At 43.8% G+C, this 15478-nt stretch overlaps 2 protein-coding genes and 1 non-coding gene across 5 annotated transcripts; all 3 read left to right on the top strand.

Moving 5' to 3' along the window:
* Positions 1 to 90: 90 nt before the first annotated feature.
* nanos (RNA-binding protein nanos) lies at positions 91 to 7989 on the top strand. 2 transcript variants are annotated; one of them, XM_031992144.2, is made up of 3 exons: positions 91 to 498; positions 2239 to 2461; positions 3241 to 7989. In XM_031992144.2, exons 1-3 carry the CDS (start codon positions 357 to 359, stop codon positions 3389 to 3391), a joined length of 516 nt encoding a protein of 171 aa, XP_031848004.1. In that variant the 5' UTR covers positions 91 to 356; the 3' UTR covers positions 3392 to 7989. The 2 variants fall into 2 exon arrangements, with proteins under 2 accessions (XP_031848004.1, XP_031848005.1); XM_031992145.2 differs by lacking the exon at positions 91 to 498 and adding an exon at positions 2051 to 2151.
* A 341-nt stretch (positions 7990 to 8330) lies between these two features.
* On the top strand, positions 8331 to 12065 carry LOC116433728 (inactive CLIP domain-containing serine protease A8). Of its 2 annotated transcripts, XM_031992148.2 has the most exons (7): positions 8331 to 8514; positions 8603 to 9236; positions 9296 to 10092; positions 10387 to 10546; positions 10655 to 10926; positions 11452 to 11663; positions 11738 to 12065. In XM_031992148.2, exons 2-7 carry the CDS (start codon positions 8956 to 8958, stop codon positions 11852 to 11854), a joined length of 1839 nt encoding a protein of 612 aa, XP_031848008.1. In that variant the 5' UTR covers positions 8331 to 8514; positions 8603 to 8955; the 3' UTR covers positions 11855 to 12065. The 2 variants fall into 2 exon arrangements, with proteins under 2 accessions (XP_031848008.1, XP_031848007.1); XM_031992147.2 differs by having other exon boundaries at positions 8331 to 9236.
* A 581-nt stretch (positions 12066 to 12646) lies between these two features.
* Positions 12647 to 12718, top strand: TRNAH-GUG (transfer RNA histidin (anticodon GUG)). Its single transcript has one exon. It is a non-coding gene; the product is annotated as a tRNA-His (tRNA).
* Positions 12719 to 15478: the final 2760 nt, after the last annotated feature.

Genomic DNA, 15478 nt, shown 5'->3' with positions numbered 1-15478 from the left:
AATCAGAATGTATTTATGATGCCGGGGCCCAAGCAGAAGCAACCATCCCCACTACCGGACCCTTTCCTCGCGATCGTCGGTCACGGTGACATCCAACCTCGGCAGTTGAATTTCGAAACCCGACCAAGTTGGATCTCCGGTGGTCTATCCTCGTTGACACCTTCGCGACACGGTTCGCTTCTTCCGCGTCTTCCTCTCTTCCAGTTCCTTTTTTCTCTGTTTTGTTTCCTCCCCCAGTATTATTAGTATTCGTTTCTTCCTCGCTAAAAGTTGCGCCGGTATCTCCTTCCCCCTCCCCCCGCATACTATCGTCAGTGTTTTCTATCCACGACGATCGTCGTCCACCGGTCAGCAGGATGCATGTCTGGATCATGCAACAACTGCCGATGCCGCAGGTGTCGAACGTCTTTTACCCGTTCAACACCAGCCTCGAGGAGGAAATGAAGAGACTGTTCACAGATTTCACGATAGAGACGCAAACCGCGCCTCTACCGAACGGTAAGCTGCATTTTTAATCATTATACATGCATACCGTTCCGAACATCGAGGCGGAATTTACCAGAACCAGCTGACTCGAAGCGATCAATGATCAGGCCGAAGAGGAAATGTTCGTCCTGTACTTAGCGGAATCGTTCTCGGCTTGTTGCAAACCGGTAATTGCGTGCCACTCGGAAGTTTTTCGAATTAACACACCGGGTACCGAGGAACGCGTCGCGTCGCGTCGCGAAACGTAACGTAATCCTTTTGCGTCGCAGGCGTTTACGTGACCATTCTCGTCTCGTTCTCTTGGGTGTAAATAAGGAGGACTGGTTCTTTGTCTGGTATTTTGTGTATGTTAATTCGTTGTTAGCCTTGTAATGCGTTCTTTCGACGCTTTGTCGTTTTATGCGGTATTTGATGGGAACGGGACGTTCTTTTTCGATTAGATGATGGCTACTCGGGTTGATTTCCAGCAAGTTCTCGAGGACGCAGTAATTTACGGCTGAGCTAGTTGTTGGGGATTTCTTATCTTACCGGTTGAAAAAGCAGTGGACAGTTTGTACACAGGAGTTTCTTGTTCGCTGTCCATTCCTCGCCGTTCCCGTAAACTGTCATCGACGATCATTTGTTTCCATAGAGACGCGACTGAGAGTCATGGACGATGTCTGGATTTTTGGTTTCGCTGGGTCGCGTGGATTTTGTAATATGATTCTACGATGGAGATGACGGAATTTATCTTTAGAATCTAAAGTTTTTTATTCGAATGATAGGTAAATGTCTGATTGAAGGGTTCAATCGATTCGGATGAAAATATATAGAGGTTTGTTAGGAATAATTGGATAGCCTAGAAAATGATGTTAGAGTGTAACATTTAGTTGGCACACATTTCGATTTTGAATAGCGTAGACAGACGGTAATTCATTGTGCGTCACCGAGCCGCGATCTGATTGGCAGACACCTTCCGTAGTTTGTAAACAGACGAATCGATAAGAGGAATTCTGTATTCTAAAACGTGCGGTGGAATAACTCGCCGGCGACGATTCTTGGAATCGTTTGTCGGGCACGATTCACCGAACTGTGTCAATTGAAAATTTACTGGATCCCTTTGACGCTCCAGTGCCTCTTAAATAACAATAATAATAAAAACGATAATAGCGTAAGCGTACGTCTGAATCATAATCACGCCCTTAAACGTAAATACAGCCAACCGATTTACGAGTTCCAATAAAAGAATTAACGCCACGCGTGTATCATTGAATTGAGAAAAACAAAAGAGCTATGATTATAACAACGTGGAATTAAACTTTTTGCACCTGACTAGCGGATTTTAAACGGCAACCACAAAGTATTTGTTTCCCGGTTAAGCGTTAACTCCGCGGGTAATCCCTGCGTCATTCGAAAAATAGGACGATTGTGTTTACAAACAGTGAAACCCGATACTGCGGCCGTTATTTTTCTCGGTTTACGTTCTGTCGAACCCGCCTCGATCCACGAAAAACACTCCGCGGGAATAAACGATCCGGACCGATTATCCAGTCCGAGGGGTATTTATTTTATTTTTATTTTCTTTCTCCGCTCGTACCTTCTTCCGAGCCACCATGTAGAGGAAAAAGATGTTGATATTTGGATTGCTCGTCTGCCGTGTCCTCGAGAAGCTAAATTATATTCTTGGTTATTATCTCAGGACTCGATGTGTTCCCGTTTGCGAGAATTTCGGTGATGTACGGCCGTTGTAATATCCTGTTCGATGGTTTCCAGTGGAGGACATAATGGAGGAGTTCCGCCATAACGGCCGGGATTTTGAATACTGTCCAGATCTGGACAACGGTACCATGCCAGTGACGACACCGAGACGCAAGAAAAATAAGAAACCCCTGCCTACGGAGTGCGTTTTCTGTAGAAACAACGGCGAGGAGGAAACTTATTACAGGCAGCATTTGCTCAAGGACATCGATGGCAAAGTCAGTTGCCCGGTATTGAGGTACTTCGATTTGCATTGTAGTTTGTCAATCCTACGTTGGGGAATTAAAGAAATTCAATAAAATGATAATATTCACTCAGCGTTAGCAATATTAGGTACTCAAATATATAATTTTATGATTGAAAAAAAACATGATTAGCCCTTTGCGGACGAAGGTCGATATTTTGCCGAGATCAAACTTTCATGTTCGAAATACTAAGCTACAAACTGATTTAATTATTGAAACAGCAAGAAAGTACATAGTTTCTTTATTTTCTATTATTTAAGCATTCTATATATAATTTGGCAGAATCCGCAGAGGATTCTGTATAGTTTAAACAATCTCCGTCCGCAAAGGGTTAACAATAAGGCCGTGGAAGAATATCGATGGTGTAGGCAATACAATGATTCGTCAATTTTTTAACCCTTTGCACTCGACAGTTTTTCACTAGAAATCTGCAATATTTCACAATGAGATGTAAACGACGTTCTTCGACACTAACAAACGAAAAAACGTACGTAAATTGAGAATCAGCTATTTTATTTCAATATGGCGCATTTCGATACACTGTACGAAGCACAGTGTTATAAGATTATAATTTTGCTATATCAAATCTATGACTGAGAGTCACCTCTCGAGTGCAGAGGGTTAATTTCCGGTGTTCGCATCCCTCAGTACCCTAAAGTAATCGTCATTTCCAACGTTGGAGTGGTCAAGAATCATAAACACCGAGAGCGGTACTCGCTAACAAGTCAGCCTGTAATTCACACCGTTCTTTTTTCCCGGGATTTGTTGTTAGGGCGTACACGTGTCCGAAATGCGGCGCGTGCGGCGACGAGGCGCACACGGTCAAGTACTGTCCCAAGAGCCCGAAGGGTACCAATACTCTGGCGACAGCGAACGCCTTCAAGCTGTTGAGAAACTCGATGGGCAGACGACGCATCAAGTAGAGAGGACCGCACATGTGTCGGCACCCGTCACTGTTTCTGTGCCATAAAATAGGTAACGGGGGTGGTCTGGTATTTATCAACGGCCTCCGAGAAAACTTGACCAGATAACCCCGAGGAATTCTGGAGGACGTCGAGCGAACCCCGGTATCATTTGCTGGCAGGTAATCGTTACCATCTCGCGACCCTTGAAGTCAGCCAATCGAATTGTTCCCGCAGGGATTCGCCGGTCATACTTTTACTCTCAACGGAGCTGGCTCGTGCGAGCAAAAGGAAATTCACGAATCGTTGCTCGATCGATCGGTACAGGGATCTACCTTACCGCGAGAAACTGCGGACGAAATGTCTTGTACAGTTCCATTGCTCAAATTGCACGATTTCTATCGTGTATTGATTTTCCTTTTCTCGTGCGATACAATATAGCTGTGTTAGATTTGCGGATAAGTACTGCACCAGTTTCCATTTGATTAACTGATAATGGAAGTTTGTTAGTTGTACAATTCGAATCTCGATTGTTTGTTGGGAAAGAGGAATGTCAGGGACATTTGGCTGCTCGAAAAGCTATTGCGAAAGTCGACAATGTTGGTGACCACTCGGAAATATTGAATTTTTTATGATGCACTGTTGTTTTATGATACTTTAATATTTTTATCGAGTTAACTGTAGAAAATTTCAAGCATCTGCATGCCTTTCACCAGCAAATACAGATTGTTCGTCGGACGACTGGACGAATAGTTTTGAGCAGTGATGCATGGTGCATTGCTTATCCGTAGATGATTGAATTGACAGATACGTGGAATAAATTTCGAAAGGCATTTGATAATGATCGATCGGGTAGGATCGGCAGATCTGCGAATCGAACCGTGAGAGAACCGAGAGGCTGCATCCAAAGATCTTCGCATAGTTGTAAGAACTATTTATAGACAATGTCGTGCCATATGTTATCGGTGAGAGAGATGTATTTCGTTGATGAATGAACCGGCAAGTCAGACGTGTCGTGAAAGTCATCGTTACGAAAGAGATTCATTTCGTAGACCGACGAAGAAAAGAGCCATCTTTTTGGTATTCATCATTAGGGCCAGCATTTGATACTTAAACGTATTCCTTTCGACTTTCCTGCTTTTCTTTTCTTTTTAAATTGTGTGTATATACATTTACACGTATTGACCCTGGCAGAGTTTGAATGCGTCAGCATAGAATTCGCAGACATCTTTACTGATACGGTATTCCTTTCGAAGAAAGTTTTAGGCGTGTAACGTGAGCGAACGGAATCTAACGGAGACTACGTTAAGCGAGTACTGTGATAATGCGAATAAAAGACTATCTTTTGTTTTATAATAACGATGGGGCCGTAGACTTGACATTGGCGGGATCATGGGAGCAACACTGCAATTCAACGAATTTGTACCTTATCGCGCGATTTTTCACGGTCTCAATTTTTACCGCGATTGATTCCTCACCAATTTCGCGAACGGTTTAGCTACGTTTTCAATCTTCCGTCGATCGACGGCACCAGACGATTCAACTTAACGGGTTAAGTTCGAGAAGGATTATTCCCTGCGTCAGACGATACAACGATTAGGATTAGAACATTGACTTCTCTACGTCTTTATTAGAACGAAACCGTGGTCTTGTCTTATTCGTAACGCCGGTAATTTACACGTTATTACGATACGTCGTAACTCGCGTCAAGATTTCAGAGGAAGCTTCTTTTTTCCTCATCGATTTAGACTTCCTCGCGTTCTTGAACCGTCCACGGACACGTGGCCGAATGAAAGGTGAAAGTTCCTTGTTAAAGAGTATACTTAATTATCTGGCTAGTAGAGTTTACACGTGAAAAATTAACGCGGCGGTTCGACCAGTTCAATTTGTAGCATATCGCGATGAACTTTAACCTCCTCGATTTTGATCATTCACCCTTGTACGAACTGAGCTGTATTTCTAATTCTGTAATCAATTTTTTATATTCTCGCGAAGTGTCGCAACTGATCGCCATTTTATGGATACATCGATTTACATTTTCTACATGAAAGTTTCCACGAAAGATTTAAAGTATTCAATTGCTATGAATATTTTCGTTGACCGTGCAAGGATCGAGTTCAAATGTCGAGCAGAGACGATAAAAGCAAAAAACTATTGGAAGAATCTGCGATCCGGAAAATGATGTATCTGCGATGCATCCTGTTCGCGCAGACGCAAAAAGCCTCTGTACCTGCGTGTTCGACCATCATTCGTTCAAGGTAATTCGGAACAAAGACGCCAGGAACTGTCTTCCGCATATCGTTCTTTGTCCGAAGACACTCGAGCAGATGATGGCCGAACCGTTGCTCTTTACAGGCAGCGGCTTCTTTTCCTGCGACCTTAAAAGCACGCGTTCGCCGTGAACGCGCAAAACGACGTCTCGGACGGAGATAAACAGAAATAGGGATGAACTAACACGCCTGCGAACCGCCGCGTTCCTTTCGTTTTCGGGAAACATTTTTCTTGTATATTTCCTTTCAGAACTTCGGTTCTTGGTGTTTATCTTTCTACCTGAATACTGAGGTTTTCGATACTCGATTCATATTTATCGTATTTTGTATATTTCGTAGCGCGTAAGGTTTAGGGTACGTAGGTCTAAACGTTCGGATCCGCTTGATCCGAAATCTTGGATCGATCGGTGGTGAAACTGACTGGAAAAGTCGATTCGATTTTCGGTGATCGTTGCAAGAGCTTCGCCTAGTTGTTTCAATTGGAGAAAATCAAATGGTACAATTGGTAACCGAATAGTTGCACAGTTGTGCACAGATTCGTGTACAGATTTTTGCATAGAATGAATTTTTTATTAGCTGTGCGAATAGAAGGCATTTCATCAATTTCGAAAGTGTTTTAAACGCTGTTCAATGCAATTTAATGGAATATAGTCGTAATTTATCCGTGGTGGCGTTCTGTTCATGCACGCAGAGCGGTCGCCATCTTTACGCCCGGGAACGCCTTGCAAACCGAACCTCGAATCGTGTCTTTTAATTTGAATTTATAGAAAGATTTATAAATTACGGATACAAGCTCGTGAATCTATGTATATTGTTAACCATACTGCTATTTTTTATAACCAATGTTCCTGTAGAAATTATTGATATTTAGGTGTTAGGATATGTTTAGCGAGTAAGGGTATGATTGCGACGATTATTCTAGGAATGATTAGAAGCGCGCTGATGCATTGACTGTCGAATATTGTTGACTATATTAGAGCAGGGGGTGTCTCTATAAACATTCCCCGTGCTAACGAGACCAAAAATAATGATTCACCAAGTGCCTTGTAGCATTATTCGACCTCTGCGATTATGCGCAGAGTATTTCTGTCGTGTGCGAACAATATTTGAAAGTTTCTCGTTGAGTTTATTACTGTTGAACAATGTCTGAACTGCGTATGGTTCGAAAATTTCATTGGTAGCCTACCATCGGGTACACTGGCAAATAATCTACTTTTGTTGAACATAATATTTACTTCCAAGTAAATAAACAGTCTATTGCTCTTCCAAATACAATCATCCTTCCATTACATTCATTCGACAACAAAAATTGATTATTTATCAGTGTACCCAACATTTTCATATCATAACGTGTCTAACGACACAATTATTGGCTAGGGAAGAACCAAATTTCTTTAGATTAAGGTGATATAGTTACCCGATACGTGATATATCGATAGAACAAATTCTATATGGTTCACAGTCTGTAAGAACAGTTTTGAACCTGCCAAAATTTCCTGCGTAGATCGTTGTCGCGTGATTTTCCAGTCGCGCGAGCAACAATGTTTCGAAGAAAAATGAAGAATCGTTGCGAGAGGGGGAGAGAAAGAGAGATAGGGAGATGAACTCTCGCGGTCGCCGTGGAGCGAAATGATTCACAATAAAACGCGAGATGACGTTACCCGTAATCCGACACCCGAGAGCATGGTTCACGATTAAGTGAGGCAGGTGATAACGTAATAATAGCAGCTGCTGGAGAGGTTCCTGCCGACCATTGCGAAAGGTACAGAGAGAGGAGCTAAATCCCCTCGGCGGTTATATATTACGCTCACGTCCCTCCGTACGCTGATTTTCCGAATGTTTTCGTTTCCCATAGCGCCCATGTATATCCTAACACACTCCCGTGTCGAGCTTGTTCCACATAGAATTGTACAAATGTTAATTTTCCCACGCAATTTGTATTTCACCCATATGAACACCAAATGCCGAGTGATAAAACAGCGTTAAAATGGTACGCGATGATGTCGATAATAAAAAGGAGGGGGAGAACAAAAGAATGAATGAACGAAAGAGAAACAATGTTGCTGTTTTTAGTTTCGAATTTCCCCGGCGAGTCCGATTTTGATTTGGTTTCCATTTATCGGCGTTCATCGCGAACCTCGTTTTCCTCGTGTTTTGTAATTTTAGGTACATTTTGCGTACTAAACGTCATAATATATATTATATATTTGTATCGCGTTTATTTCTCCCATCATTCATGTTAATTATATTATTATGTCATATTGGCGTGTTATTATTTAAGCATATGTAGTCCGATAATTTGTATCATGATTATTGATGTTTAAAAAAAAATATATTTGCAATTGACCACTTCGTGTACCATTCATTTCACCTTTCTGTGCGACTTGAAAATATCAATTCTTCCTTTAATTATAAGTTACTTAAAGTACATTCGGTTCATCGATTCAGGTCGATTACGAGTAAAATAAAGACCACGTATCTTTAACGAGGATCATTGAAGTCTAATTGATTAGGATCGGTGCGCATACGGAGCGCAAGTGAAATAAAAAAAATGAGTTTCAGAGGTAAGCCATCGAGAATCGCGTGACTAAACGTTTCACGGAAGCTGTCTGTGTTTCGTACAGCACGCTCGTTCACGAGCGCAAATAGCAACTTTACAATCGTCGCATTAAACTTCTCCACCGCTTCGCGTAACTAGTCGCAGAAGCTTCCCGCGAGTTCAAAATTTCTCACGTGCCCGTTGAATGATCGTCGACCGAAATTTTACGAACGTTTCCCTGTTAATAATACTTTCGTGTCGCTCATCGCGAGCGTCGATCTGACCGTCGCGTTTGCTTTTTAACAAATCTAAACGTTTTTCCCGCCGCTCACTAGGTAAGTAGGTCGTCCATTGTGCCCGTCACGACGATTTACTCAGATAATCGTTAACCGCACGGCTGGTTAACGATGAAATTCCTGACAGGAACGAATATTCGATCGTTTCGGATTCGATCGGAATGAAACTATAAAAAGGCTCCGCGAACACCGTCACCGAAAACGGGATTCCCGGAGGAAAAACTGGAATCGAAAAGAGATCGTTAATTTTATCCAGTTCCATCTTGGCGATCGAAGATAAGGCGTGACGCGCCCCCGCCTATTGTTCGGAAAATTAAGAGCTGGTCCACGCAACAAAGCCGTGCCCATTAGCCTGCTATCTGCCACTGGACATTCCCGGAGTGTGTCAGCGAACACACAACACGTCCTGCGTATACATAAACGCGGCGCGGCGTTAAAAATCGTTCAATAGGACACCAACCGGTGGATAGGTAGCAAGTCATGCTGCGGCTAGTCGCGCTCGCGTGTTTCGCCTCGATCGCCCTGATGATTTCGGAGACGAACTCGCTGAGCAACGACGCGAACACCAAAAACCTGGACAATTCGTTCCACAGAGAATCCGAGCCGTTCTTCCTGCTGCACCTGCTCAAGTTGAAGAAAATCCAGAAAGTCGAGAAAATCCAAACCGCCCCTCCTCCTACGGACTGCATCTGCGTACCGTATTACCTTTGCAGCGTCAACGGTACCGTCACTATAGATCAAATCGGAGCAGTAGTTATCAGGTAGGCATCTTCTACTAAAGAAACCATTCCAAAAGTTTCATTCCAAACTTCTATATTAGGTACCGAAGATGCACGGGCGACCTAGAAGTCTGCTGTCGCCTAGTGAACGCCACTACGACCACGATGAAGCCTACCACGAAAACTACGCCGACGACTATGAAAACCACTCCCACGACTATGAAGACCACAACTACGACTCTTGCTCCGGTTATATTCCCGAACACCGAATCCCCATCAGCTCAAGTGTGCGTCTGTGTCTACGTATCGCAATGCGACCCGTACGGAGTGATCGGGACATCGGGAGAGGGTGTGCTGAACCCCCGTCAACTGAATGCTCAGTGTCCAACTAGCGGCCAGGTCTGCTGCAGGCCAGCCAGCGTGATAGTGTACAACCCTCCCGTCCCTCAGCAAACTTGCACGATCTGCGGAGCTGCCATTCGTTGCAACAACGGCGTAGTGATTCCAGTGAATGTAGGCCTGGTGAACCCTTTGGTGTCCTACAGTCCGCAGACGTGCCCTGTTCCGAATACCTGCTGCGGAGGGTTGAGTCCATCGTATCCCAACGGGATCCCGGTGGTGCTAGGGCCCATTAGATACCCAGACACCCCGCAGGCGTGTTACTGCATGAAGGCCTGGCTGTGCTCCGCAGGAAACTCGGGCAGTTGGGACGGCGCTGGCGCCATCGACCCCCGGTTCTCCGCTTGTTCCTCCGCGGATGAAGTTTGCTGCCGCCCCTCCGTGGCCCCTGACCCGAGAAGCAGGGACGGTGACAACGTTCTCGCGGAGAACATCGTGAACGCGGGCGCTTCCTTCTCGCAGCCCGGCTGCGGCATACGAAACACCACCTACGCGCCAGGTAGGCATTCTTTGTTTTACGAGCTGCCCGGGTGACATTGCTCGTAAAGGTTTCATTGTTGTTAAGTACTTTCCGGTAGGGAATGAATGACTCGTTCGTTGCAGGTGTTGATTTATGGTCTGAGTTAAATGCCCATAATCTTGGAGTAAACGTGTTCCCTCGGTTTATACGAGTCGAATAATATTTACGTTCGTTAGGTTGCGTTAAAGGTATTCAGAGGAATATCGCCTGTTACCTCGTAGACCCTAAGTTAATCCAGTCCGATCGATTGCGTCACGTAATTCGATTTCTCAGCGCAACCCTATCCTTCGGACAGCGGCAGGACTTATTTAGGGGAGTTTCCATGGATGGTCGCGCTGCTGTCGATTCAAGCAGACGGGAAGTACTTGTTCCTGTGTGGTGGCTCGCTGATCACGAACACGGCCATCCTTACCGCCGCGCATTGTGCGACCAAGTGAGTTCGTTTCGCGATTGAAGATCGAATTCGGATTGAAGTCCCGTGGTATGGTATGGTGGTCGAATGGCGTATGTATTAACGGAGCTTGAAAAAACCTTTTGTCAGGAATAGCAACGGTAGGCTGGTGGCGCGTGTCGGCCAACTGAATCTGGACATCAAGAACCAGTCGGTGCCCTATCAAGAGAGCTACGTGAAGACTGTAGTGACCCATCCATTATTTTACAGCGGTGCGCTATTCAACGATATCGCGGTGGTTATTTTGGACAAGCCGTTCAATAAAAGCGCGAACGTGGTCCCCGTTTGCGTGCCGGAGCAGGGGCTGGTTTTCGCTGGTGGTACTAGGTGTTTTGGAACTGGCTGGGGAAAGAATACGTTTGGTGAGGCTAATTTCCTTTTCCCTTCGGCTATGAACACTTTACTCTGTTCTTCAATTATGGTTCTCATTAGGGAATGTACAAGGTACTTTAATTTAGCGAAAATGACCTTAGGGACTAGTTAGGGCAACAGTGAACTTAACACAAATTTAGTACTTTCAGAAATGGTGTTTACCAGGTATAAAGGAATGTTACATGTGTTCAAATTGAATAAAATTGTTGTACCCATAAATCAGTAACGTTTGCTACAAGTGCATAAGGATCCGTATTTTAGTTATTATATTTATCTCTCTACTCTTCGGAATCACCCCTAGCGTGACGTGCAGTTTACACGTGACTAGATAACCGGGAAAATAATTATAGTACGAAGGGTCAGTAACCTAGCAGCACACTTATATCCTTATAGAATCCAAATTAAACAAAGTTACACTAAAACGTGGAGTTCCCTTGAAATATTCCTAGCTACTATACTATATGAAGCTACAAAAGGAAAGTACCGATCTCTTATCGGTTTATCGATCATTCAAGGTGGCGCGTATCAAACCGAGCTGCGCAAAGTGGAGCTCCCCATCGTCGATAGAACAGACTGCCAGAATCGTCTGAGGACGACGAGATTAGGCTCATACTTTCAATTGCACAGCTCTTTCATTTGCGCCGGCGGCGAAGCCAACAGGGACACGTGCACAGGGGATGGCGGAGGACCACTGGTCTATCTAACAGCGAATGGACAATACTTTCAGGTAGTTGAGAAAAAAGCACATGGCCACCGGAGCCATAATCGAGGGTGTTTCCGGAAAATGGTATTTTTTTGCAGGCTGGTATTGTGTCTTGGGGTATCGGCTGCGGTGGAACGAACATACCGGCTGTCTACACGAACGTCGCGCAGTACACGCTATGGATCGATCAACAATTGGCTACTTATGGAACGTAACAGCCGGAGGAACACCATGCGTCGTCGAAGAGTATTCTCAACGGGTCTAGTCTCTTGCTTTCTATAGCGTGGATACCTTATGTTTTCAGCAACGAATTATAATTTCGAAAGATAGAGTAATTAAATGTTCGCAACTGAAGTTCGGGACATTCCCGGAGATATAGTTGCGTCGTAGTAAGTGTTTGTTGCATAATAAAATACTAACCAGTAATATTGATGGATTTACATTGGCTATGGTTCACTATCTTAATATCATTGGTAGGTTTGTAAGTGTCTCGCGAATGTGTGACGAAACACCGTATGTGTATGTACGCTGTCAACGATTAGATTACAATAATTTATTGAAATGAAACGAAACGATTTGAATCGAATTCATGTGTGCACGCTGATAGCCAACGAATTCAATATACATGGATGAACCTTATCGGTCCGTGACGAAACCACGGATACCGGGGCAAAGTGCAACCGTAATTTATGTGTTCAGATGTTTACAATTTTAATCGTATCAGATAATGTAACGACTATTTTGTGCACGGCGAATTTTCCTTGCACTGGTTAAGTCTCTCCGGATTATATAAATTTCCCTTTCGAAGTATGTCGTCGAAGTTTTCGATAATTCCTGAGAATTCCCAAGATTTCTGTGTATTATTTCAACTGATTGGGAATGATTTAATTTATGGCGGGATAACGCAATCAACGAGAATGTCGTGAAATAAATGGTGTGTAAATATGGACGGACTTAATGTTATTGGTCAGTGCGAAAGTTGTAGTAAAAGAACAACTCTTCCAGTAGCCGTGATCGTCTAGTGGTTAGGACCCTACGTTGTGGCCGTAGTAACCCAGGTTCGAATCCTGGTCACGGCAATGTGCACAAAGTACATTGTCACGGTGGAAGTTTTCTTTTTTTTCTAGCCATGCGTTTCAGTTATTCGACATACGAAACTATTCGATATATTTCGATATATTTCGATATATTATTAATTCAAATTAACATTTGGATAGAAACAACGAACATAACCTTCGACGAACAAATATTATTCTAGTAAAAAGATACAAAGTGTTAATGTTGACGCTTAGAATTCATTCCTAAACGTATTTATTGCAATTCTGCCTTGTTACAAAGTGAAACAGGTTTTCGTTATAGAACTGAACCTAATATTAGATCATCAATCCTCGCGCAGCAATTGCACGCTATGGCGACGCGATCTAGTATTATCATAAAATCTGCATGCACAGCAGACGACTATTAGGGGCATCGTAGTGACCCAATTTTTATTGCGCGACTATTTTTTCGCTTCGGAACAGCGTCTAAATTGTTACGGCTGATAACAGCTACTCGACTGCCGCGACATCTGCCGCGCGATACATTAATCAAGTGTTTATTGCAATCCTTTTCCTCAAACATAGAATTTCAACACGCTGAGACGCAGTTGATTTGTGTGCTATTAAAACCATGATTTTATATTGGTTTTCGGGCATCTAACACGAACACCTAATCGAAGGTTGTCATATTTGGCCTTAACATAAAAATAACGAAATTCTGGGAACTATCTCAATGCCTAGCACGTTCGATCGAAACACCAGCTGAAATCAAATGTGCGTTTGGATTATGTTCAACTCGCTTACCGATTTTTCATTCCATCATTAATGAAACTGGTTAGCTACGTCAGATTCCGGTATAAATATAAACCTTACAAAACGTTTTATTGCCTGGGACCATCGGTGTTTTATGCGACTTTTTCCAGTTGGTTTTCGTATCAAGACGTTGAAAAAAAGCGGTTATTGGACAGGTTCGGAGGTGTGGCTCGAGCCATCGAGTTCAGACCGCACACCGGGCAACTTGAAAGGGTCATTGTCAGGTTCTTGCTCGCAGCGGGGTCAATGATGAGGTCGACTCATGACGTCAACGAGGGATTCACGCGAACCTTTATCTAGGGCTCCTCGTGCCTTCTTTAATGCATACATAAAGCGTTCCAAATGTTTCTATTTCCACGTCAACACGTAGTTTACATATTACACTAGCCTTGAAACAATACTGTTTTCCTCCGAAGAGTAGAAATACTGGAATCGTTAGATGATCGGTTACTCTCTGCGTTCGTTCGCCAAAGATAACGATTCCTGACGAGTCAGCTAGGTACTCGTCTACTGAAGCATCCCAACCCGTATCTATAGTTCGAACTAAAGTTCTGAAACGGATCTGTTATTTTTCTCCATTTCGGTTCTTCATAATTGTTTCGAAAGCCGAACCGATACACCGAATAACAGTTGAAACCAACTTACGCCACGGAAACTACAGGCAATCTTTATAATAAATTAGCATCGAACCAATTTCCGTATCCTCCTTCGTTCCAACGGCACGTCGAATTCGTAGGGAATTCGGAAATCGGCGAAAATTGGGTTAATGGTCAACGTCATAGGAAAAATCAGTCGGTACGTTCCAAGAAATCGGTATCAGTCCTATGGCCTTAGTGGACATGGGGAATACCATCTCCTCGCGTCAGTAAGATCAGGCGAGGACGTCCAACCTGTTAAGGGGCAACGTGTACACACGTCCGCGACGAGGAATCAAGGAATCGAGAAGTCTCTGGTGGGGAGATAGGCATATATGCTTGCGGCGGCGACTGCTGTGTGTGTAACCGAACAAATCGCGGATCCACTGACCGGCCAGTGGCAAACGCGCGGTGATACTTGAAGAGGTAACTAGTTTCTCAGTGTCCTGGAATCGGTGCACGGTAAGTGGTTCATTATTGCCGATACCTCGAAAAATTTGTGACAATTCCGACGAACGTAAACAACTGGAAGGATCATGTTTACAGTGGTCGCAACCGATCGTTAATTTCAAGTGAAACGTGCTCGTCTTTGTTCCGCTTCAACCAACTTCACTGCCATCAGCTTCGTCGCATTGTTTCCTTTTCGAATTAACGGCAGACAGGTAATTATTTAGCAGGCGCGATTCAATAGAGACCACAGACTTCGCAGATGTTCTTAGACAGGCGATGTTTACGATTATTCTTCATAGAATCGTCGATTGCAGTCGCGTCTTGTCTCAAGATATAAGCTTCTTCGCTGTCGACCTCGGGTGTGTACGTTCATCTAGTCGTTCCGATCGTTCGATTTACTCTTGACACTCATCTGCTAGTATCGTCTTAACGATATCGGTAAATACCGTTCATCCAGACACGTATTCGAAACGTTTGCAATTTACGTGGTCTCGATCGCGTGGAAGTCCCGGTCTGCTGGTCCCGTTGATCACTTACTGGGCGAAAGGTCAGGGCTGACCATTTTTCGTTGGCCGTGAACGATGATTCAACGCTTATGTAATGTGTAGTCGAGTTCTAAGAAAAAGAACGAAGTCGATCGATTCACGGAATATCACGTTACACATCATCATCAACATACAGAATATCACTGAACCCTGTTGGATATCGCAGCATCACTGTGGAGTACCCGATCACCTTGAAGTTTCCAAGGATCACCCGTTTCAGATTGCTTAACTATCTTTGCAAAAGTGGCGATCAGTCGTTCATCATTTCCAGGATTTTCTGGCAGCGTGTTTATTAACGTAATTATCACCTTCCTGTTCGGAGTCCAATTAAGACGAGCTTCCTTGTTTATTCAAACGCG

This window comes from Nomia melanderi, chromosome 1 (genome assembly GCF_051020985.1).
Source record: "Nomia melanderi isolate GNS246 chromosome 1, iyNomMela1, whole genome shotgun sequence".
Lineage (NCBI taxonomy): Eukaryota > Metazoa > Arthropoda > Insecta > Hymenoptera > Halictidae > Nomia > Nomia melanderi.
Note: the sequence above shows the minus strand (reverse complement) of the source record. Positions and strands in the feature narration are given on the sequence as shown.

Bases quoted from the DNA above. Each gene is read 5' to 3' on its own strand.
- nanos (XM_031992144.2), top strand. From the start codon at position 357: ATGCATGTCTGGATCATGCAACAACTGCCGATGCCGCAGGTGTCGAAC. The intron at 499-2,238 runs GTAAGCTGCATT...GATGGTTTCCAG, and splicing joins AACCGCGCCTCTACCGAACG to TGGAGGACATAATGGAGGAG. The intron at 2,462-3,240 runs GTACTTCGATTT...ATTTGTTGTTAG, and splicing joins GTCAGTTGCCCGGTATTGAG to GGCGTACACGTGTCCGAAAT.
- LOC116433728 (XM_031992148.2), top strand. From the start codon at position 8,956: ATGCTGCGGCTAGTCGCGCTCGCGTGTTTCGCCTCGATCGCCCTGATG. The intron at 10,547-10,654 runs GTGAGTTCGTTT...ACCTTTTGTCAG, and splicing joins GCCGCGCATTGTGCGACCAA to GAATAGCAACGGTAGGCTGG. The intron at 11,664-11,737 runs GTAGTTGAGAAA...ATTTTTTTGCAG, and splicing joins CGAATGGACAATACTTTCAG to GCTGGTATTGTGTCTTGGGG.